The sequence below is a fragment of the Gekko japonicus genome, unplaced genomic scaffold, assembly GCF_001447785.1.
Source record: "Gekko japonicus isolate JY-2015 unplaced genomic scaffold, Gekko_japonicus_V1.1 scaffold25, whole genome shotgun sequence".
Lineage (NCBI taxonomy): Eukaryota > Metazoa > Chordata > Lepidosauria > Squamata > Gekkonidae > Gekko > Gekko japonicus.
In genome coordinates this window covers 1,259,434-1,282,783 of record NW_015171502.1, presented here as the reverse complement: position 1 = coordinate 1,282,783, position 23,350 = coordinate 1,259,434, and the positions used below count along the sequence as shown (strand labels likewise).

Here is a 23,350-nt window from a genome sequence, read left to right as displayed (position 1 = left end):
GGCTCCCCCTCTCCTTCCCTCCTTCCTTCCTTCCTTCCTTCCTTCCTTCCTTCCTTCCTTCCTTCCTTCCTTCCTTCCTTCCTTCCTTCCTTCCTTCAAGTCATGCTGACTTCTGGTGTCCCCTAGTGGGGCCTGGACATTTCAGAGAGGTGGCTTGTATTACCTCCCTCTGCATCCCAGCCCTGGTATTCCTTGGAGGTCTCCCATCCAAGCACTTGCCAGGGTGGGTCCTGCTCAGCTTCCGAGATCTTTCTCCCCCCCCCCCCAAAACTGATTTTATTGAGAAACCAACCATTTTTATACATTGCAATCTTGGAATATGTCACGTGACCTAATATGTTAATTGAATATAGTTTACAGAATAAGAAAAAAAAAATGTCAGTTTTTCCAAAGTGTTTTAAAAAATGAAAAAAGGGAAGTGCTTTGGTTATTGATTTTAAATTACATGTTATATATCCATATTAACTATTAATGTAGAACTACAAGTGAAAGATTAGCTTCCGAGATCTGACGGGACCGGGCTTGCCTGGGCTATCCAGGCTGGTAATGTTCTTTTTCTTCTGATTGGGTATTCTCTCTACCTCTTACCCACTGATTTCAAAGTCCCTTTTTTAAAAGTTATGCTAGGAAAAGTGGAATTATCCTTGGTGGTCATTTGGGGTGCATCATCCTTCAGCAGTATACCAGATCACAGGCTCCACGCTCATCAGGCTCCTTGGCTGAGATCCAGCATGGTGCAGTCATGCTTAGGACTGCCAGACTAGGAGCTGGGAGACCTGGGTTCGAATCCACACTTGGAAGCTCGCTGGGTGACCTGGGGCCAGTCACACAGTCTCAGCCTGCCCTACCTCACAGGGCTGTTGTGAGGATAAATGGGAGGAGGGGAGAATGCTGTGAGCCACTTTGGGTCCCCAGTGGGGAGGAAGGCTGGGTATAGATAACATTTTTAAAAGTCAGTGTTGACGAACGCACTTTGACATGGACGTGCTGAGAGGCCAAGCTGAATCCACCCTACCTTCATAGGTTTAGCTCCTGGTGATGGTGGAAAGGGTTGTACCAACCTTAACAAGATGGTCTCCACACACACAAATCCTGCAAAAATAGAGGCAAATTTGGGACTCTTCCAAGGTAAATCAGGGACAAACAGTGTCTGATCCGGGCAACAGCATGGTTGGAACAACGGGGTACATGAAACCTCTTTCTTGGCCTCCGGGTCTCAGTATGTGCTGCCTCCCTACAATCAGTCACATCCCTGCCTTCACAAGGGCTAGAAACTTGGGTCGGCCGCTTCTTAAACGCAAGCTGATATTCTCAGAAATCTGAATTCTTCACCCTGAGCCGTGCTCCTGTGGGATCATGACTCACGGGCAGCCCCGACCATCACTTAATTCACGCAAAGAGGTTTGCAGCCCGATTTGGGCAAGGCTTTGAAATTGGGTCTCTTGCCCTGCCTGACCTTTAACCCCTCCTCTCCCCCCCAACTTCCCTGGCCTGGAGAAAGGAAACTTTGGGCTTCCTTATTGGTCTGTAGGGGACCCATCTCCCCCTCTTCTCTCTCCCGGCCCCCTTCCCACCGCAGGCCCAGCCCCGGCTAATTCCCTCTTTGTCACTAAACTGCAGGTGTGGCTCCTGAGAAGAGGGACTGTCCGCCGGCGGTCCGCATTGCCAGGGATGGAATACACGGTAAGGGCGGCTTGCCTCTCCTTTCCGGGTTTGGTGGCGAGCCAGCAAACGGCGGTGGTGGGTCAGTCCTTCCTTCCTTCCTCCCCCCTCTCTCTCTTGCTTTCCGGAAGAGCTGAGCCTGGGAGTCCCCAGTTGGTTGAGGATCCCGCAGCCCACGGGCAAGACATGGGGAGCCACAGTTGGGAAACTCAGTCTGGAGACGCTGGGCCGAGGGGCCAGGTCCACTTCCAAGCTGCTGATGGAAGAGTTCTGGTTGGCTGTGACTCCCCAGGGGGCTTTTCTTTCCCGCTTCTTATCAAGTCTACCCTTCAACCTTTTCTCCCCTGGTGAGAGGTCAAGAACATAAGAACATCAGAGGAGCCCTGCTGGAGCAGGCCAGTGAGGGTCCATCTAGGCCAGCATCCTGCCTCACACAGTGGCCTCAATCAGTTCCTCTGGAGGGCCAGCAACAGGGCAGGGAGGCCAAGGCCTTCCCCTCATAACAACATCAGAAGAGCCCTGCTGGATCAGACCAGTGAGGGCCCATCTAGTCCAGCATCCTGCCTCACACAGTGGCCTCAATCAGTTCCTCTGGAGGGCCAGCAACAGGGCAGGGAGGCCAAGGCCTTCCCCTCATAACAACATCAGAAGAGCCCTGCTGGATCAGACCAGTGAGGGCCCATCTAGTCCAGCATCCTGCCTCACACAGTGGCCTCAATCAGTTCCTCTGGAGGGCCAGCAACAGGGCAGGGAGGCCAAGGCCTTCCCCTCATAACAACATCAGAAGAGCCCTGCTGGATCAGACCAGTGAGGGCCCATCTAGTCCAGCATCCTGCCTCACACAGTGGCCTCAATCAGTTCCTCTGGAGGGCCAGCAACAGGGCAGGGAGGCCAAGGCCTTCCCCTCATAACAACATCAGAAGAGCCCTGCTGGATCAGACCAGTGAGGGCCCATCTAGTCCAGCATCCTGCCTCACACAGTGGCCTCAATCAGTTCCTCTGGAGGGCCAGCAACAGGGCAGAGAGGCCGAGGCCTTCCCCTAAGGTGGTCTCTCCTAGCTCTGGGATTCAAAGGCTTAGTGTCTCTGAATGTGGAGGTTCCCCTCAGTCACCATGGCGAGTAGCCATTGATAGACTTATCTTCCATGAATCTATCTAACCCCCCTTTAAAGTTGTTTATTCCCGTGGCCATCACTACATCTTCTGGCAGCGACTTCCACATTTTGGTCACTCTCTGTGTAAAGTAGTATTTCCTTTTGTCCATCCTGAACCTACTGCCCATTGACTACATTGGATGCCTTTGAGTTCTAGTCTTTTGGGAGAGGGAGGGAAACGTTCTGTCTGTCCACCCCATGCATAATTTTATAAACCCCTATCATGTCCCCCCCACCGCTAGTTGTCTCTTTTCTAAACGGAAAAGCCCTAGACACTGCAGCCTTTTCTCTTAAGGAAGGAGCTCCAACCCCCTCATCGTCTCGGTCGCCCTCCTCTGTACTTTTCCCAGCTCTGCAACGTCCTTTTTGAGAGATAGCGACCAGAACTGCACACAGTGTTCCAGATGTGGCCACACCATAGGGTTTATGCAGGGGCATTACAATATCAGCCGTTTTGTTCTCACTCCATTTCCTAATAATCTCTGAAAGTTGGCCGTCTTTCTACTCAGGGGCATGACTTTTTTGAGGGGGGGGGAGAGGGAGTTGCATAACGTCCTGTGGAATGCACTTTCTCCCCCCCCCCCCCCCCCCTCGCCCAGCTGTGTGGCTGGCAATGGTTGATTCTCTCCATACACATCCCCTCCACCCCATGACTATCACTTCAGTTTACAGCAGTCACTTGGGGGGGGGGGGGATGAATGAAGAACGTTTTTTGGAGTGGGCGGGGTAGAGATATAGATGCTGAGGCCGACAGAAACTGGGCCGGGGCGGTGGGCGGCTTACAGGCCTCTGAGTCAGATCCGGAGAAGGGAACTTTGCTTCTAGGAAGCTCATACACACACACACACCCAAAAAAAATCCTTTGCTTACTAAGGCGCTACTGGACTTGAATCTAGGTGTCCTACTGGAGACCCAACAGGGCTCCCCTCTGAAACTCGCTCCATGAACTCCGGATGGAGTTGTATTGAAATGGAGCCATATGGAAAGCGACTTCTTAAAGAGGCAGTAGCAACCAGGGAACAGAACGTGATTTGAGGGCAGGGAGGGGGCTGACCGAAGACCACTGAGCGAGGTCTTCACCTGCCTGAGTGAGAGCCAGTTTGGTGTAGTGGTTAGGAGCAGTGTTCCCTCTAAGCTGAGTTAGTGTGAGCTAGCTCACAGTTTTTTTAGCCTCTGGCTCGCACATTTTTGTCTCAGCTCAGGAAGGAGGGCTCCAGAGCAAACTCATTTGTGCAGTAGCCGAATCGCTCACTGACAACTTTAATGCCAGTAGCTCAGAAAGTAGAATTTTTGCTCACGAGACTCCACAGCTTAGAGGGAGCATTGGTTAGGAGCGTGGACTCTAATCTGGGAGAACCGGGTTTGATTCCCCATTCCGCCACATGCAGCTGCTGGTGTGACCTTGGGTCTGTCACAAGTTCTTTTGGAGCTGTTCTCTCATGAGCAGACCTCAAAAGACCTCTCTCAGCCCCACCTGCCTCACAGGGTGTCTGTTGTGGGGAGAGGAAGGGAAAGGAGATTGTAAGCCGCTCTGAGACTCCTTCAGGTAGTGAAGGGCAGGGTATAAATCCAATCTCCTCCTCTTCTCCTGAAACACAAAAGACTTGGCACCATGCAAACAGTTGTGGGGACAGCATTCCAGAACTGGCCAGCCACTGCCCTCAAGATCCTGGGGGTTTTTTTTACTAATCACCCTTCTCACGTCGGACAGTGGGAGCTATTGAAGACCACCTTAATCGTTAAGTGGGGCTGATAGGATTTGTTAAAGACTTTAGTCCTAAGCCTTTAAAAGTAATAACAAATTCACTGAAGTATGCCAGGAAGCACATTAACAGCCAGCGGAGAGCTTTTGGAATCAGTAAGGTGCATTCTGTGTAATCTCCACTGGTCAGCATTATCGTGGCTGTATTCTGTGCCAACGCAAGCTTCGAAACAGTCTTCAAGGGTGGCCCCATGTGAAGCACATGTTGCGTTATTCTAGCCTGGTTGCGATTAGAGCAAGTCTTCCTAGACAAGTTGAACCTGTGGACACTACAGGGATCTTGAGATGAGGGAACGGGTGCCACCACGAAATAGCTGCCAGAGGGACGGAGGCCAATCACAAAGTGTTGAGAGACGTCAAGCCAAACATCCTCCTATGGTGAAGGAAGCTGTTTCTGATTGGGTGCTCCTTGCAGCCACAGAGGTGATGCCTCTCAGGCTCTTCTGAAGTACCTCCTGCTCCATACCCATCGATGGGCATAGTGGTGCCCGCGGGCACCGTGTTGGAGATCACTGGATAAGCGCATGGATTGTAGCGTTTTGGAGGAGGGCTGATGTTTTGACTAATGTCATGAGCCCTGAAGCACCTCAGCCGCCTAAGAAAGTATTAGTCTTGCTGGAGTAGTCCAAAGGTCCGTCTTGGACAGCGTCTTGTTAATCATAAAATCCAAGCAGGAAACAGAGGCCAAAGCCATTCTGTCCCCCCCCCCCCCCAGTAACTGGTAATTGGAGGTGTGTTGCCACTGACCACACAGGGTCTGTTTCACCGTCTTGGCTAATAACAGCCAACGTAAGGAATGTGGCTCATTGGAACAGCTGCTGCTTGGCACACAGAAGGTCCCCAGTTCAGTCCCCGGCATCTCCAGTTAAAAGGACCAGGCAGTAAGTGATGGGAAAGACATAGAGAAGGTCCCCGGTTCAATCCCCGGCATCTCCAGTTAAAAGGACCAGGCAGTAAGTGATGGGAAAGACATAGAGAAGGTCCCCGGTTCAATCCCCGGCATCTCCAGTTAAAAGGACCAGGCAGTAAGTGATGGGAAAGACATAGAGAAGGTCCCCGGTTCAATCCCCGGCATCTCCAGTTAAAAGGACCAGGCAGTAAGTGATGGGAAAGACATAGAGAAGGTCCCCGGTTCAATCCCCGGCATCTCCAGTTAAAAGGACCAGGCAGTAAGTGATGGGAAAGACATAGAGAAGGTCCCCGGTTCAATCCCCGGCATCTCCAGTTAAAAGGACCAGGCAGTAAGTGATGGGAAAGACATAGAGAAGGTCCCCGGTTCAATCCCCGGCATCTCCAGTTAAAAGGACCAGGCAGTAAGTGATGGGAAAGACATAGAGAAGGTCCCCGGTTCAATCCCCGGCATCTCCAGTTAAAAGGACCAGGCAGTAAGTGATGGGAAAGACATAGAGAAGGTCCCCGGTTCAATCCCCGGCATCTCCAGTTAAAAGGACCAGGCAGTAAGTGATGGGAAAGACATAGAGAAGGTCCCCGGTTCAATCCCCGGCATCTCCAGTTAAAAGGACCAGGCAGTAAGTGATGGGAAAGACATAGAGAAGGTCCCCGGTTCAATCCCCGGCATCTCCAGTTAAAAGGACCAGGCAGTAAGTGATGGGAAAGACATAGAGAAGGTCCCCGGTTCAATCCCCGGCATCTCCAGTTAAAAGGACCAGGCAGTAAGTGATGGGAAAGACATAGAGAAGGTCCCCGGTTCAATCCCCGGCATCTCCAGTTAAAAGGACCAGGCAGTAAGTGATGGGAAAGACATAGAGAAGGTCCCCGGTTCAATCCCCGGCATCTCCAGTTAAAAGGACCAGGCAGTAAGTGATGGGAAAGACATAGAGAAGGTCCCCGGTTCAATCCCCGGCATCTCCAGTTAAAAGGACCAGGCAGTAAGTGATGGGAAAGACATAGAGAAGGTCCCCGGTTCAATCCCCGGCATCTCCAGTTAAAAAGACCAGGCAGTAGGTGATAGGAAAGGCATACAGAAGGTCACTGGTTCAATCCCCGGCATCTCCAGGTAAAAGGACCAAGCCCTAGGCGATGGGAAAGACCTTGATCTGAAACTCTAGAGAGCCAGTCTGAGTAGGCAGTACTGAACTGGATGGACCAAGGGTCTGATTCAGGAGCAAGTAGCTTCACGGGTGCGTTTATCCTCTATGAACGTCTCGAATCCTCCAACCTTGCAATTATCTCTGCAAATTCTGCCCTCAACGCCAACTGAACTCAACAGCCCCTGGAGAGTACCTCAGCCGTCTCTGCCATGCAGAGGCCCGTATAGAGAAACCGGCCCACTTCGCAGGACTGTTGTGAGGATTGCTGAGAGAAGGGAATGGCAAGTTTGTGGAAGGCTCTGAAGTTGTTCACAGCTGCAAAGCGTCCAGTATCCGGAGCCAGGAAGACGTGGCCACGTCTGCCACACAGACTGTGCATGTCAAAGTCAACGGCTGAGTGGTTGTCGCTTTTGGACACGGCAGTGTGGAGGGTCCAGAGTAGGCGCTGTGGGGGCAGCGGTGATGCACTGTCTGAAGAGCACGCTGAGCTCGGGAGAGGCTGCCTTCGGATCGCGCTGGGTTCTGAAGAGGAGCGGGCCCTCCCCAGGCAACAGCGACGACCTCAGTTCCCCCCGACTTTCTGCAGTGGCTGTGCCAACTTGCACAGGAAGGCAAAAGCAGAAAGTTACTAGAAACGTCTCAGTTAGTCCCTTGGGGGTGAAAAAAAATGGGCAGAGGGAACTTTTTCTTTGAGCTGTAGAGGGGTTAGGGCTGCCAACCTCCAAGTGGCATTTGGAGAATCTCTTGCTGCGGTTCCGCAGGGCCTGAAAGACGGAGCTCTTCCGCCGGGCATTCGGTTCAGGCAGGGGACGTTCCCCCTTCTCCCTCCCTCCAGCTTTGCTGGCCCTAACTTTTTCTGCCCAGTTTTTTCAGGCTGATTGTCCGCCAGGCCAGTTCTGACTAGTCATCTGACAACTTTTATAATTATATGGTATTTTATGATTTTATGTGTAAATTGTTATTTTAATCCTGTTTTAATTGTATATTTAACGGTCGTACACCGCCCTGAGCCCACTGGGGAGGGCGGTATATAAATCTAATAAAATAAATAAATAAATAAAATAACTGATCTCCAGGCGACAGAGATCAGTTCCCCTGAAGGAAGAGGCTGCTTCGGAAAGAGGGCTCTTTGGCATTATACCCCACCGAAGTCCCTCCCCTCCCCAAACCCCGCCCTCCTCAGGCTCCACCCCCAAAATCTCCAGTTATTCCCCAAACCAGAGCTGGCAACCCTAAGAAGGGGGCACCCCGCGAAATTGCGAGGCCCTGCATGGAGGACAGACCAGTGGGAATCCTCCTTCGTCCGTATCACACGATTAACTTGTGGAACCCCCTGAGACAAGAGATGGCAACAGCCACAGTCTTAGCTGGGATCGACTGGGGCTTAGACGAACGCATGGAGGAGGGATCTTATTAAAGGGGAACCTCCACATTCAGACGCAGTCTACCTCTTTACAGAGAGAGTGATTCATATGTGGGATTGCTGCGTAGGGAGGTGGTGAGCTCCCCCTCCCTGGTTGTCTTTAAGCAGCAGCTGGACAAACACTTGTCAGGGATGCTCAGAGGTTCGCAGACTTATTTGGCCTACCACCCCCTTTTCAGAATTTTTTTTTTACTCAGCACCCACCCCCACCCCCCGGAAATCTGCCTTCAAGAAGTGGACACAAAAGATGCAGTTTGTGGATCTGCACCTGGATTGTTCCAGTGCCCCCCAGGGGGCAGTATTGCCCACTTTGGGAACCAGTGCTCTTGGCTGATCCTGCATTGAGCAGGGGGTTGGGGTATACGGCCTGTACGGCCCCTTCCAACTCTGTGATTCTGTGAATTCACTGCCAGGGGGTGTAGCGGTGGCCACAGGAACAGACGTTCTTATCTGGGGAAGGCCTCAGCCTCTCTGCCCTGTTGCTGGCCCTCCAGAGGAACTGGTTGAGGCCACTGTGTGAGGCAGGATGCTGGACTAGAGGGACCCTCACTGGTCTGATCCAGCAGGCTCTTCTTGTGTTCTTATGAGGGAAAGGCCTCGGCCTCTCTGCCCTGTTGTTGGCCCTCCAGAGGAACTGGTTGAGGCCACTGTGTGAGGCAGGATGCTGGACTAGAGGGACCCTCACTGGTCTGATCCAGCAGGCTCTTCTTGTGTTCTTATGAGGGAAAGGCCTCGGCCTCTCTGCCCTGTTGTTGGCCCTCCAGAGGAACTGGTTGAGGCCACTGTGTGAGGCAGGATGCTGGACTAGAGGGACCCTCACTGGTCTGATCCAGCAGGCTCTTCTTGTGTTCTTATGAGGGAAAGGCCTCGGCCTCTCTGCCCTGTTGTTGGCCCTCCAGAGGAACTGGTTGAGGCCACTGTGTGAGGCAGGATGCTGGACTAGAGGGACCCTCACTGGTCTGATCCAGCAGGCTCTTCTTGTGTTCTTATGAGGGAAAGGCCTCGGCCTCTCTGCCCTGTTGTTGGCCCTCCAGAGGAACTGGTTGAGGCCACTGTGTGAGGCAGGATGCTGGACTAGAGGGACCCTCACTGGTCTGATCCAGCAGGCTCTTCTTGTGTTCTTATGAGGGAAAGGCCTCGGCCTCTCTGCCCTGTTGTTGGCCCTCCAGAGGAGCTGGTTGAGGCCACTGTGTGAGGCGGGATGCTGGACTAGACAACCCTCACTGGTCTGATCCAGCAGAGCCCTTCTGATGTTATATTTACATATCAGGTTCTGGTACAGAGGCAAGGCTTTTGCTCTGATGCCTTGCTTGTGGTCTTCTCAGCACTCTCTGGTGGGAAACAGGATACCGGAGTAAGGTGGGCCTCCAGCTTCATCCCGCAAGGCTGCTCAGATATTTTTATCCCTGCCAACTTCCGCTGGTGCCTCTCTACGCAGGCGTTAAGTGGGGAGACGTTTCAGCCGGTCAGACTTTTCCCGTCGCTGCACCTCCGTGCCAAGAAGCTTCCCTGCTGGTTTTCCGCCAGTCGGGTAGCTGTTAAAAATTGATAGAATGAAATGTTTTATATGTTGTATTCCTGAGAAAATAAAATTTGTTTACCAAAAAAAAAAAAAAGGTTCCGGAGCTTTGCCAAGGAGGAAAAGTTGGCAATTCTAACGCCTCTTTTCTTCTGACAGGGCAAGATCACACTCTTAGTTTATGTGTATTGATTTTCTTTGTTTAGAATCCATCATTCTCGCAAAGAAAGGGGGGGGGAGCGTTCTCGTGAGGATTTCATTTAACTGTAGAATGTCCCCCTCTAATCCTTTCTCCTCCCTCACACAAAACAAATCGAAGCCAGAAAGAGGGAGAAGGTTGACTTTGCAGTGAGTGGTCATTCCCTGTTTAGTGTTTCTGCTGGGAGGGGGGTGCGGCTCCTTTTGCTGCACCGCAGCCTCCCCTAGTGGCCAGTTGTACATACTACTGTTCAGCCTCAGACAAAAAGAAAAGTTCAGATGAGCGAAGAAGAAGAGGAGATTGGATTTATACCCCGCCCTTCACTACCCAAAGGAGTCTCAGAGCGGCTTCCAAACTCCTTTCCCTTCCCCTCCCCACAACAGACACCCTGTGAGGTAGGTGGGGCTGAGAGAGCTCGGACAGAAACTGCTCTTTTTCAAGGACAGCTCTGAAAGATCTTATGGCTTGGCCAAGGTCATCCAGCAGGTGCAAGTGGAGGAGTGGGGAATCAAAGCTGGTTCTCCCAGATTAGAGTTTGCACACTTAATCACTACACCAAACTGGTGTTGACTGAGGGGAACTTCCACATTCAGAGGCACTAAACCTCTGAATCCCAGAGCCAGGTGGCAACAACAGGGGAAGGCCTCGGCCTCTCTGCCCTGTTGTCGGACCTCAAGAGGAACTGGTTGAGGCCACTGGGTGAGGCGGGATGCTGGACTAGATGGACCCTCACTGGTCTGATCCAGCAGGGCTCTTCTTATGAGGGGAAGGCCTCTTGGCCTCTCTGCCCTGTTGTTGGCCCTTCCAGAGGAACTGGTTGAGGCCACTGTGTGAGACAGGATGCTGGACTAGATGGACCCTCACTGGTCTGATCCAGCAGGGCTCTTCTTATGAGGGGAAGGCCTCTTGGCCTCTCTGCCCTGTTGTTGGCCCTTCCAGAGGAACTGGTTGAGGCCACTGTGTGAGACAGGATGCTGGACTAGATGGACCCTCACTGGTCTGATCCAGCAGGGCTCTTCTTATGCTCCTAAGTCAAGGAAGACTAGAATTCTGCAGCCAAATTCTTGGCAGGTGATTTCAGAATTTAACATGTGAACTCCAACCTGCCACTCTTCTCACTCTCCCCCAGCCTCCTCATTTCCTTTCTTCGCCCCTTCACCAACTCACTTTACTTTGGATCGTTTTTACTGTTGTCTCCATGGACGCTTTCCTAGACCCCTCTTTTTTATTCTCTCCCTTCTCTTGACATCCGCCCCCACCTTGTAATCATAATTTTAGGCACTTTTCTTCTCTGATAAAAGAGCACACGCAGCAATGTTTAAGGCGGATCGTGACAGAAATAGTGGCACATTGCATAATTTAAAAATAAAATAGGTTCGCTCATTGGTTCGGCCGTGACCCCCCCCCCCCCAGAAGCAGCACTTGAATGGTGCTAGATCAAGATGGGTAGCCATGTCGGTCTGTCTGTAGCAGTAGAAAAGAGCAAGAGCCCAGCAGCACCTTCAGGACTAACAAAATTTGTGGCAGGGTGTGAGCTTTCGTGAGTCACGGCTCACATCTTCAGAGAGATCGAGGTGGGTAGCTGTCTGTAGCAGTCGAAATGAGCAAGAGTCCAGCAGCACCTTAAAGACTAGTAAAGTCTGTGGCAGGGTAGAAGCTCTCGTGAGTCACTGCTTCTTTCTTCAGATACAGCTAGAATTGTGGGTCCATCTGTCCTTAAATCTTGGAGAGTGGAGTGATTTCAGATGCCGAATGACAATAGCAGGCGAATGACAATAGCTTTCCAAGGTATAAGGAGGGATGGACTCACATTCTTGCAATATCTGAAGAAGTGAGCAGTGACTCATGAAAGCTCACACCCCTCCACAAATTTTGAACGCTGCTAGTCCCTAAGAAATTAAGGGATGCCTCTGAGTAAGGAAAATTGGGAGGTGGCCTGGCAAGAAACCTCTCCCCAGGGTTTTCAAGACATCAGCGTCTCGACCAAACCAAAAACAGATTTTGCTGCCTGCCTTGCCTCTCTGTGACATCAGAGCAGGTCAGCCAATAGGAACCACCGAACCCTGAGGACACTCTAAAGAAGTCAGGTGCTGAATCAGGAAGCAGTGAACTTGGGGAAGGGGGGAGGACGTCTGACTTTTGCCTGCCAACAGAGTAGCAACAGGAATAATTAAAGGCCTAATTAATTGTGGCCCACTGACACATTTGGTGTGGTGAGATCTTGATCCACAAATAACTTGGTGGTGTAGGAAAGTGCCATCAAGCCACAGGTGCCTGTGGCGGTCCCAAAGGGGTTCAGAGGGTGGCTTAGTTCGTCTGCAGTAGAAGAGCTGGATTCTAGTCCCGTAGCACCTTAGGGACCACCCAGATTTCTGGGGTCTGAGCTTTTGAGTGTCAAAGCTCCCTTCGTCAGATACTCTGTTTCTCTGTAGAAGTGAGCAGTGAAACCTAGGTCTTGATTCAGTCCATGACGAGTTGTGGTCTTGGGCTTTCGTTATCAGTTGCAATTCAGCAAAGTCTCTCTGATCTCCCTTTGAAATTCCTTTTTAAGAGAATTGCTACTCTTAGGTCTTAGGCATCTGAAATCACTCTGCTCTCCAAGATATAAGGACCAGATGGACTCGCATTCTAGCTGTATCTGAAGAAGTGAGCAGTGACTCACGAAAGCTCTTACCCTGCCACAAATTTTGCTACTGGACTCTTACTCTTTTATCTACTTACTTCATTTGTACCACACCTTTCTCCCCAGTAACAGTGTTGACCACAGAAACGTCTTCGGACAGCACTGGCTCTTCGGCTTGGAAACGGAGATGAGCACCGCAACCCTAGAGTCGGATTCGACTGGCTTTCGAGCAAGGGAACCTTTACCTTTTCTCCCCAGTAGGGACCAGTGTTCCCTCTAAGCTGAGTTAGTGTGAGCTAGCTCACAGTTTTTTAGCCTCTGGCTCGCAGATTTTTGTCTTTGCTCAGGAAGGATGGCTCCAGAGCAAACCAATTTATGCAGCAGCCAAATTGCACACTCACAACTTTAATGCCAGTAGCTCATAAAGTAGAATTTTTGCTCACAAGGCTCCACAGCTTAGAGGGGGCATTGACTCTCAAAAACATATACCCCAAAGTCGTGTTGGTCTCTAAGTGCTTCTGGATGCAAGTCTAGCTGCCCATGGAGTTTTCAAGGCAAGGGATGAACAGAGGTGGTTTGCCTTTGCCTGCCTCTGCGTAGCAACCCTGGACTTCCTTGGTGGTCTCCCGTCCAAAGTCTAACCAGGGCCGATCCTGCTTAGTTTCCAAGCTCCGCCAAGTGTGGTGCAGTGGTCAAGAGCGGCAGACTCTGATCTGGAGAACTGGGCTTGATCTCCCACTGCTCCACCTGAAGCCTGCTGGGTGACCTTGGGCCAGTCACGGTTCTCTCAGACCTCTCTCCGCCCCACCTAAGTATCTGTTGCGGGGAGAGGAGGGGAAGGCAGTTGTAATTGTGTGTGGGAGAGAGAAGGGAGAGAACGAAGTACTTTTCTCCTTTTCTCACAATACAAGGACTCGTGGGCACTCCAGGAAATTAATGAGCAGTAGGCTTAGAATAGATAAAAGGAAGTCCTTCTTCACCCAAAGAGTAATGAACATGTGGAATTCACTGCTGCAGGAAGTAGTGATGGCTACAAGCATAGACAGCTTCAAGAGGGGATTAGATAAACATCAGTGGCTGTTAACCACAAGGTATAGATGGAACACTCTGGCTGGGGCAAGTGGTGCTCTGTATTCTTGGTGCTGGGGGGGGGGCGGTCGTCCACAGTGGGAGGGCTTCTGGAGTTCTGGCCCTGCCGGTGGAACTCCTGATGGCCCCTGGTCTTTTTGGCCACTGTTTGACCCAGAGTGTTGGACTGGATGGGCCACTGACCTGCTCCAACATTGGCTTCACTTGTGTTATTTTCTTGGTGCTGGGGGGGGGGGCAACAGTGGGAGGACTTCTGGACCTCCTGGTGGACCCTGGGTTTTGGCCGCTATGTGACTGGATGGGCCACTGGCCTGATCCGACATGGCTTCTCTTATGATGTTAACCCACTTTGAGACTCGTAAGGGTAGAGAAAAACAGGGTATAGAATCCAACTCCTTCTTCTTCCAAGATCAGGCTAGCCTAGGCCATCCAGGTCAGGCACACAGTACTTGGACTCAGGGGTCATTTCCTGCAGGAGCGCACAGGAGCAGAGCTCCAGCAGTAAAGAGCCCAGAGGGGCGGGCACATGCAACAAGCCGCACCCCCTGCTCCCAGCAGCCCTCAGTCAGAGCAAGAAGCAGCCAGGTAAGTTGCAGAGCCCTCCTCCAGGCCAAAACAGTCCAGTGGCACCTTTAAGACCAGGTTTTATTCGGGTACAAGCTCTCCCTCCTCTGTGAGGACAGCTCTGCACTCCCCCTACCCCCATCAGAGATCTCCGGGAAGAAACAGCCACGCCGGAGAAACAACGAGGCCCTCCAACTAGGGTGCTGGTAGGCTTCCCCACCCCTATCATGTGTGGCCCAAGTTAGGGAAGAAGGGTTACTAGAACCATTACAGATGTAAACCGCCCAGAGACCCCTAGGGGTTAGGGCAGTATAGCAAGTGGAAAGTTAAATAAATAAATAAAAATAAATAAAACAGTCCAGTGGAGCCTGAGCAGTGGGTGTTGCCTTCTGACACACTTCCGGTGATGTCAAGGGGGTGTGGCCTATGCAAATAAGTTATGCGAATGAGTGATGCTCATGAGCTCCTGCACCTCTTTTTCTACGAAACGACCCCTGCTTGGACTGCAGTTCTGCTGAATAAGACTGCCGTGGCTACCCCGGCTCTGGTAGTTGCATGACCTGATTTGTACAGACTTCTGTCTATGGCAGGAGACGCTGCCTCCCGCCGCCGCCCCCTCCCCCTTGTGGTATTGATGGCAGCTGTGTGTGTGTGTGGGGGGTGCATTTGATTTTTAAAGCGTAGAGTAGCGGCGGGTCCAGCCAGGCTGCCAACTGCGGCTCGGAAGATTCCTGGAGATTTGGGGGAGGGGAGGGACCTCAGACCTGCCATAGAGCCCACCCTCCAAAGCAGCTGTTTTCCTCCAAGGGGGAACCGATCTCTTTCATCTAGAGAGCAAAGCTCCCTCTAAGCGGTGGACTCTTTTTTGCGAGCCAAGGTGCTACTTTGTGAGCTTATTGGCATTATTTATTTTATTTTATTTTCGACTTCTATACCACTCTGACCCCGAAGGGTCTCTGAGCGGTTTACACAACTGTTTATACCTAACTAGGGCCACATTATTTATATGGGGGGGGGGTGATAACCTACCAGCACCCCGGCCGCGGGCTCAGTTGTTGTTCAGTTCCCGGCTCGGCTGGGCTGTTGTTCAGTCCCTGGCAGTACTTCGGCGCTTTACTTCTTGGCGCCCAGAACAGGGCTTAATCCGCGGCTCCTTCCGGTGGGCTTCACCCGGTGCTCGGCAACGCGCCAGCCGCAGCTCCGGTTCCGTCCCGCAGGCTTCGCCACGTCGCCACGCCACTGAGCACCACGACTTCCGCCTCCGTCCAGCCTCGCACGCGCTGGGTCGCCAGGGCCAACTCCGCCGCCGCCATTGCCGCCGCCGCTCCTGCCGCACGTCCTCGTGAGGAGGAGGGGCGCCACCTGCCGTTAAAGCTGTGAGTGAGCAACTGGGCGGCTGCATGAATTAGTGTGCTCCGGAGCCGTCCCTCCTGAGCCACGCCGAAAATGTGTGAGCCGGAGGCTAAAAAGCTGTGAGCCAGCTCACACTCACGCAGCTTGGAGGGAACACTGCAAACGCGGGGAAAGGCCGCGTCAAAACAAAACACGCAATTCCAATATGCTGCTACGCCTTCATATATTCGTTTAAACCATATACTTAAATATGCAATAAAAGACCCTAGCGCAGAGGTCATTTCGGGGGGGATCGCGGGGGATCGCAGTTCCCCCGGGTGAGGTACGGGGGCGGGGCACATGACAAAGCCCCGCCCCCCGCTTCCGGCCGCCCCGCTTCCGGCCCTCATTCAGCCAGGAGGAGGCAGGAGAAGAGGGAGGGTAAGTTGCTTCCTCCCTGCCTCTCCCCACCCCTGCCTGCCTGGGGCCAGGGAGGGCCTTCGCGGGGCTTCCTTGCACTCCCGCTGGCCTTGCAGGTCCACCACCGGGCCCCTCTTGGGGCTCGGCAGTGGAGCTGCAAGGCTGGCGGCGGCAGCCGGGACCGTTGGGGGCGGGGTGTGTGGCCTTATGACACACCTCCGGTGATGTCAGGGGGTGTGGCCTTATGACACACTTCCGGTGATGTCAGGGGGTGTTGCATATTATGAGTTATGTTAATGAGGTGATGTCAGGGGGTGAGGCATAATATGAGTTATGTTAATGTGTTCCCCTAGCTCTTTTTCTACAAAACGACCCCTGCCCTAGCGTATCTTATTAATTATAGTACACTGATAACAAAAACCTAAAGAGCAATATATATATCTTGTAGAAAAGTCCACAGCTACAGAGACAAATATGCAGAGAGGATTTGATGCTGTAGACTATCTTGCTTTCTGATGAGAGACGCAGCAGTCGTCGATGCCAATATTGTAGGCGGTTTTGCAAGCAGCAAGATACAGCAGGCAGGCTGGGAGTTGGCAGCCCTAGACCCAACAGGGCCTGCTCGCCGGCTAAGGGAAGCGGTTTCTGCCCAAGGGCTGAGAGGCAAACGTGTAAGGGGGGCCCCCACCCCACCCCGGTCCAAATCTCATCTTTACTCAAAGCAGCAATCCGCAAGATGCCATCGCTCCACTGGGGGCAGCCCTGCAGTCACGTTACCAGCACTGGCCCACCTCATAGGGCGGTCATAGCCCTCGTGACAGCCTGTGGATCTTAAAGTTTGAGCAGAGGAGGCAAGTTAGCTAAACAGCCAGGGCTTTCGGGGACGGCAGAAATCGTTTCTGTCGAATGCAAACCAAACCGCGTGTACCCAGCAGCCTTAAAATGCCCTTGCTTATATTTATTTATAAAATATATATTTACATTTAGTTGTACACCTTACAGCCCGTATCTCCAGAGAACCTGCTGGAGGTGCCTTAAGAACCTCAGAAGAGCCCTGCTGGGTCAGACCAGTGAGGGTCCATCCAGTCAGGCATCTCGTCTCACACAGTGGCCTCAACCAGTTCCTCCGAATGTCTTTTAAAACAAGCCTACAGGTTAAAACATTTCCTTGCCTGTGCCCACAGCCCGCCTTCAGGCACTCAGGGAAGATTTGGCAGCTGCCCCCAAAAGCGACATTTTTAGGAACTGGCTAAGCCGAGCAGATCCCCAGGGGCCGATCAGAAGCTCCTGAGCAGAAGCTCAGAAGATCCTGAGCAAAAGCACCCTCAGGCCCCACCCGCTTTCTAAAAACACTTGACAGGTGCCAGGAGAGGTGGACAAGCACTGTGGCGCCCACGGGCCCCATGTTGGGGACCCCTGCTCAAAGCTACGAATCACCTAGCAGAGCTAAGCAGCAGGGAAGCCATGGAAGAAGAAGAAGAAAAAGAAGAAGAGATTAGATTTATACCCCTCCCTTCACTTGGAGTCTCAGAGCGGCTTACAAACACCTTTCCCTTCCCCTCCCCACAACAGACACCCTGTGAGGGAGGTGGGGCTGAGAGAGCTCTCTCGAGAACTGCTCCTGAGAGAACAGCTTTGAAAGAACTTGTAACTGACACAAGGCCACACCAGCAGCCACACGTGGAGGGGTGGGGACTCAAACCCGGTTCTTCCAGATTAGAGTCCACGCTCCTAACCACTACACCAAACTGGAAGAGGGGCTGTGTCTCTTTTGGTGTAGTGGTTAGGAGCGTGGACTCTAATCTGGAAGAACCGGGTTTGAGTCCCCACCCCTCCACGTGTGGCTGCTGGTGTGGCCTTGTGTCAGTCACAAGTTCTTTCAAAGCTGTTCTCTCAGGAGCAGTTCTCGAGAGAGCTCTCTCAGCCCCGCCTCCCTCACAGGGTGTCTGTTGTGGGGAGAGGAAGGGAAAGGAGATTGTAGGCTGCTCTGAGACTCCTTTGGGTAGTGAGGGGCGGGGTATGAATCCAATCTCCTCCTTTTGCTCTTTCACGGACCCTTCCCAAGGAACTGGCGGGGGTTCCTGTAGAGCATGGCTTCCTGTTCCCTTCGCCCCAGTGTCGAAGCTTTTCAATCGGGTCTGTGAATCCAGGCATCTGTTGGCAATCTTCATCCTGCCCCCTGCTTCCTCCTATCCATTCAATTTTTCTGGCAATGGAATTGTCCAGCAAGCACCTCCCGCTTCCTCAGAGGAAGGAGCAGGAGGTTTAAACTCTGCCCTTTTCTCCTGGACAGGCGGCTACCGCTCAGTAAGCAGCTGTGGCCACCAGCCAAAGCCGTGAGCAACGGGTCCCCCCCCCCCCGTTCCTGTGGACTCAGCCGTCAGCTCTGCCCGCTGTTCCAAATTTTCTTTTCCTTGGAGACTGGCTATCAAACCCCAGAGGTCAAGCAAGGCCAGGGGTCTACTGGCGCCGATGTGTTTCGTTCGCATTTTGGGGGGAGCAGAAAGGATCCGTTTCTGAGGTTTTGCACGTGCAGACGGAGGCACTCCGACCCCACCCTCAGAGGTCTTCCCGTGAGCCAAGGGCGGCGCTGGATGGATTGTGGGGTCAGGTACCTGTTGGCGTGTAAGCTCGGGCCAAAACCGCCAAGGAGGAAGTCCCCCTGTTCTGGGAAAGGAAGAGGGCGTTTCGGAGTCCAGGGAGCCGACCTTGGCTGACTGGCTGGCTGGCGCAAACAACTCCCGTACCAAGGTATCCCCATTTCTGTCCTTTGGATAAATGATAATGTATTTGCTAAGTTCAGTTTGACTGTGGCTTGCTATTGGGAGGGACAAGGAAACGTGCCCCGTTGCTAGAGGAAAGGTTTAACTCCCCAACTCTTTGGTTTTTGACCAGTCAGTGCTAACAGAACCAATGCTCCCTCTCAGCTATGGAGCATTGTGAGCAAAAATCCTACTTTTTGAGCCACTGGCATTAAAGTTGTGAGCGAGCGATTTGGCTACTGCATGAATCAGTTAGCTCTGGAGCCGTCCTTCCTGAGCCGAGACAAAAATGTGTGAGCCGGAGGCTAAAAAACTCTGAGCTAGCTCCACACTCACTCAGCTTGCAGCCATGAGGGCTAGAAACATGAGTTTTTGTTTAGTTTTTAACACAAGATTCTGAGGTTGGCTTTTGTACCATATGCTGGATTCCACATTGCGGCGGTACGAATTGGGAGTTGAGGAAAGCACCCAGGTGTGGGGGAACTGTTGCGCGATTGTTACGGAAGGATTTGGCTGGAAAGCTCGGTTGAGGCAACAGCCAGTGTGCCATTGTGCTTAGAGAGCTCCGAGTTCGAATGTTTGTTCTGCCATGAAGCTCCTTGGGCTCCTTGGATGGATTTATCTTTTTCTCTGTTTCTTTCTCTCTCTTTCTCGGCCTAACCAACTTGCAGGGTGGTTGTGAGGATAAAGCGGCAGGAGCTATGTTTTCCACGCTGAACTCCAGCAGGGGGTGGAGGGGTTAAAAACCTAAGAGATCAGAATGGGCTTCAGTCCCCAGGTGGATCAGGGATTAGCAAGTCCATGCCTTTATTGGAGTCTCTTCACCCCTGACATTCAGCTCTCCTAATTCCGAAAATAAAGTTGCCAAGGAGTTAGTATTTTACACTGAGGAGAGGAAAACAGTAACATCTGAAGATCTTTGGTGTAGTGGTTAAGTGTGCGGACTCTAATCTGGGAGAAACGGGTTAGGTTCCCCACTCCTCCACTTGCAGCTGCTGGATGACCTTGGGCAAGCAGTAGTTCTGTCAGAGCTTTTCTATCAAGGAGAGTTCTGGAAAGAGCTCTTTCAGTCCCACCTACCTCACAGGATGTCTGTTGTGGGGAGGGGAAGGGAGAGGAGTTTGTAAGCCGCTCTGAGACTCCGAGTGAAGGGCGGGGTATAAATCGAATCTCCTCCTCCTCCTCCTCTTCTTCTCTTCCTCCTCTGTGCACAACCACTTGAAGACTTGAGCTCTGAGCCCAGAAGTTCTGGGTTTGAACGTTGCCTCTGCCACAGAGTCATTAGCCCCTGATCAGACTGCAGTGTGGAAAAGAGTCACAGTGGCCCTACCTCACAGGGTTGCTGTGAAACCAGTTGCCAGATAGTCACGTCCAGCAGGTGCTCCCTGCACTCTGATGCAATAGCAGGTCGACGGGTTCCTGTCCTGATAAACAGTAGGGACCATGTTCCCTTTAAGCTGTGTGTGTGAGCGGCCGCTCATTAACACCGGAAGCCCCGCTCAGCAGCAGTCTGGAGCCACGCAGGGTCTTGCTCTGCCCATTGCCCATGTTAAGATCACAGCACTTGTGTTCTGCTCAGGATGGGAATTGCTCAGCTCAGCGGGAGGGGGGGGGATTAATTAGAGGGAACATTGTCTGTGCCTCAGATGAAAGGGAGGAGATTTAGGGAGGGGGCATTCAGCTACATATATTTAGGGTTTGCTCCACAGAGGTATGAAAGACTTTAAGGGACTGCGGCCAAGGAATTTATATCCATTATTTCCTCACTGGGACTCAAAGCAGATTACACAGAGTGAGTTCACCGCTGAACATGTTCACAAATGCACTTAACTGTACCGCCATTGATATATTAACAGTCTTAAGTTATGTTTTATGTATTTCTTATTGTGATATGTGTATTGTTTTATTGGTTTTATGTAAGCGGCCATGAGCCTGCCTCGGCAGGGAGGGCGGGGTAAAAGTTGAATAAATAAATAAATGCAGCCAGCTGGGTGACCTTGGGTCAGTCACAGTTCTTTCAGAGCTGTTCTCTCAAGAGCAGTCCTCAAAAGAGTTCTCTCAGCCCCACCTACCTCACAGGGTATCTGTTGTGGGGATGGGGATGGAAAGGAATTTGTAAGCTGCTCTGAGACACCTTTGGGTAGTGAAGGGCGGGGTATAAATCCAATCTGTTCTCTTCTAAGAGATGTACAGTAAGGCCAAGGCCGACGGTGTAAAACAGGGCAAAGATATATTTTATTACCCAGTTAAAATTCCCAACATTCCGTATGCATTTTGCCAACAGGTTTCGTCAGGGGAATCTGTTAGTCTTGCAGTCATTCTTCGAAAACAGTACTACTGATCTTGTACTGGCTACTGATATTTTCCACAGTTGGACTTGGCCTTGTTTTTTATCTCTTTAAAGAGGACATCACCATATTGGTGGCTACTAACCACAACCCTTCACTACCCAAAGGAGCCTCAGAGCGGCTTACAAACTCCTTTCCCTTCCCCTCCCCACAACAGACACCCTGTGAGGTAGGCGGGGCTGAGAGAGCTCTCTTTAGAATGGCTCCTGAGAGAACAGCTCTGAGAGAACTGTGACTGACCCAAGGTCACCCAGCTGGCTCCATGTGGAGGGGTCGGGAATCAAACCAGGTTCTCCCAGATTAGACTCCGTACCCCTAACCACTACACCAGACTTCAGTTTGCATTGTGGGACAGTCAGTAAACAATGAAATAGGGTTAGGGTTGTTGAACCAACCAGGAATCCAGAAGAAAAAACCCAGAACTGAAGCAAGGCAGACATGTTACCACGACACATTAAACAATGCAAAAATTGCACAACAGGATCCAGCCCACAGCAAACTATGCACACAGACTGCAGTCCCCAGTGAGTTATCCGAGTAACTTTGTGAAGCCATCTGCAACAGTGGTACTCAGTTGCCTGCGTAGAAAAGCCCCCTTGAATCATTCAGTTTTGCATACTTTGCAGGAAGCCCGGAGAGCGGGAACCTTCCTGATCTCCTCAGCCGGGCCTTTCCACACAATGGGGGCCACCACAGAGAAGGCACCTTTATGCCAAAGGCCCAGCTCCGATGAGCGAAGTTGTCGTGGCAGGGCATTGGGGTAAAGGAGGGATGGGGGGGGCAGAGGGGTGACTTTCTCTGGGTGGTTTGGTGACACTTTAGGTGGGGTTTAGGGATTGTGGAGTGGTAGGGTTAGAGCATTGAGCGGTTCCTCAGTGGGAACAGGCTTCCTCAGGAGGTGGTGGGCTCTCCTCCTTTGGAGGCAGAGGCTCGATGGCCATCTGACAGCCATGCGGATTCTGTGGGCAGATCATGCGAGGGAGGGCAGGAAGGGTCGCCTCAGTGCTTGGTTCTCGTGGCCCTTCCTTACACGCCCGGGGAAACACTGATCGCCACTTTGGGGTCAGGAAGCCATTTTTCTCCAGGCCAGATTGGCCCAGGGATCCTGGAGGTTTTTTGCCATTTTCTGGGCATGGGGTCACTGGGGTGTGTGTGTGGGGGGGAGGTAGCTGTGAATGTCCTGCATTGTGCAGGGGGTTGGACTAGATGTCCCTGGTGGTCCCTTCCAACTCTATGATTCTGTGATTCTATGAGGGTTGCCAGCTTCAGGTTGGGAAGTATCTGGAGATCTTGTGGGTGGAGCCTGGGGAGGGCGGGGTTTGGGGAGGGGAGGGACTTCAACGGCCTATCATGCCACAGAAGAAGAAGAAGAGATTGGATGTATACCCCGCCCTTCACTCGGAGTCTCAGAGTGGCTGACAAACTCCTTTCCCTTCCCCTCCCCACAACAGACACCCTGTGAGGCAGGCCCACCACAGAGTCCACCAACCATTTTTGCTCCAGGAGAACTGATCTCTCTCCCTTGGGGATCTGGTTGTAACAGTGGCAGATCTCCAGCCACCACCTGGAGGTTAAAAATGAGAGATCACGGGAGGAAGTGGAAATCCAAAAACAACATCCGAGACAAAAATAACGAAGCGTCAATAAAGATGTGTTGCAGAATCATTTACTGTAGTAATTCCGTCGAAAATTCTCTTCTATTATCGCTCACAATCCTTATCAATTACTCCTTATCAGCTTATCAACTCTTGAAGGAAACATTCCATGTTGACTCTCTAAGGACAGAACCCAAGGGCTTGATTGCGACACGCTCAGAGCAAATATTGTGAAACAAATTGTTTGCACCGCGCAGCATTCGTTAGCGTGCGGTCGATAATAGGGGAGAACTTCCTGCAGAATTACTATAAGTAAATGATTTTGCAACCTATCTTTATCGGCTCTTCGTTATCTTTGTCCCGGTGTTGTTTTTGGATTTCCACCACCTGGAGGTTGGCAGCCCTGTAGAATGGAGTGGAGCGAGACCACCTCAATTTCCCCCTCCCCCAGACTTCTGAAGTGCAAAGGGGGGTGGGCGGGCTCCCTTCTGCCCCCCTCCCCCTTACAGCCCAGTAGGGTTGCCAGGTCTGGGTTGGAAAAAACCTGGAGACTTTGGGGGTGGAGCCAGGAGAAGGCGGGGTTTGGGGAGGGGCGGGACTTCAGCCACAGAGTCCACCCTCCAAAGCAGCCATTTTCTCCAGGGGAGCCGCTGTCAGCTGGAGATCAGTTGTAAAAGCAGGCGATCTCCAGGCCCCGCCTGGAGGCTGGCAACCCTACAGCCCAGCCCCCCTGCCTCTCTCCCCCTGTGGCCAGTGACCTTGGTTCTCCAGGCGCTGTAGCAATACTCACCCCCCCACCCCGATCCCCACCTCTTTTGGATCCCTGCAACCTCTCTATCCCCCCCCC

The 23,350-nt window shown here is 52.1% G+C and overlaps 1 protein-coding gene across 2 annotated transcripts in view; it reads left to right on the top strand.

Annotated features, from left to right (window-relative positions):
* The window catches only part of SHC1 (SHC (Src homology 2 domain containing) transforming protein 1), a 90,994-nt gene that overhangs the window by 27,364 nt on the left and 40,280 nt on the right, over positions 1 to 23,350 (top strand). The window contains exon 2 of one of the 2 annotated variants that reach the window (XM_015419111.1): positions 1,621 to 1,683. The exons of the other annotated variant lie outside the window; for it this stretch is intronic. Within the exon in view, the coding sequence (XP_015274597.1) occupies positions 1,672 to 1,683 (12 nt within the window). The 5' untranslated portion in view covers positions 1,621 to 1,671. The remainder of the gene's footprint in view (positions 1 to 1,620; positions 1,684 to 23,350) is intronic. 2 annotated transcript variants of the gene reach the window in all.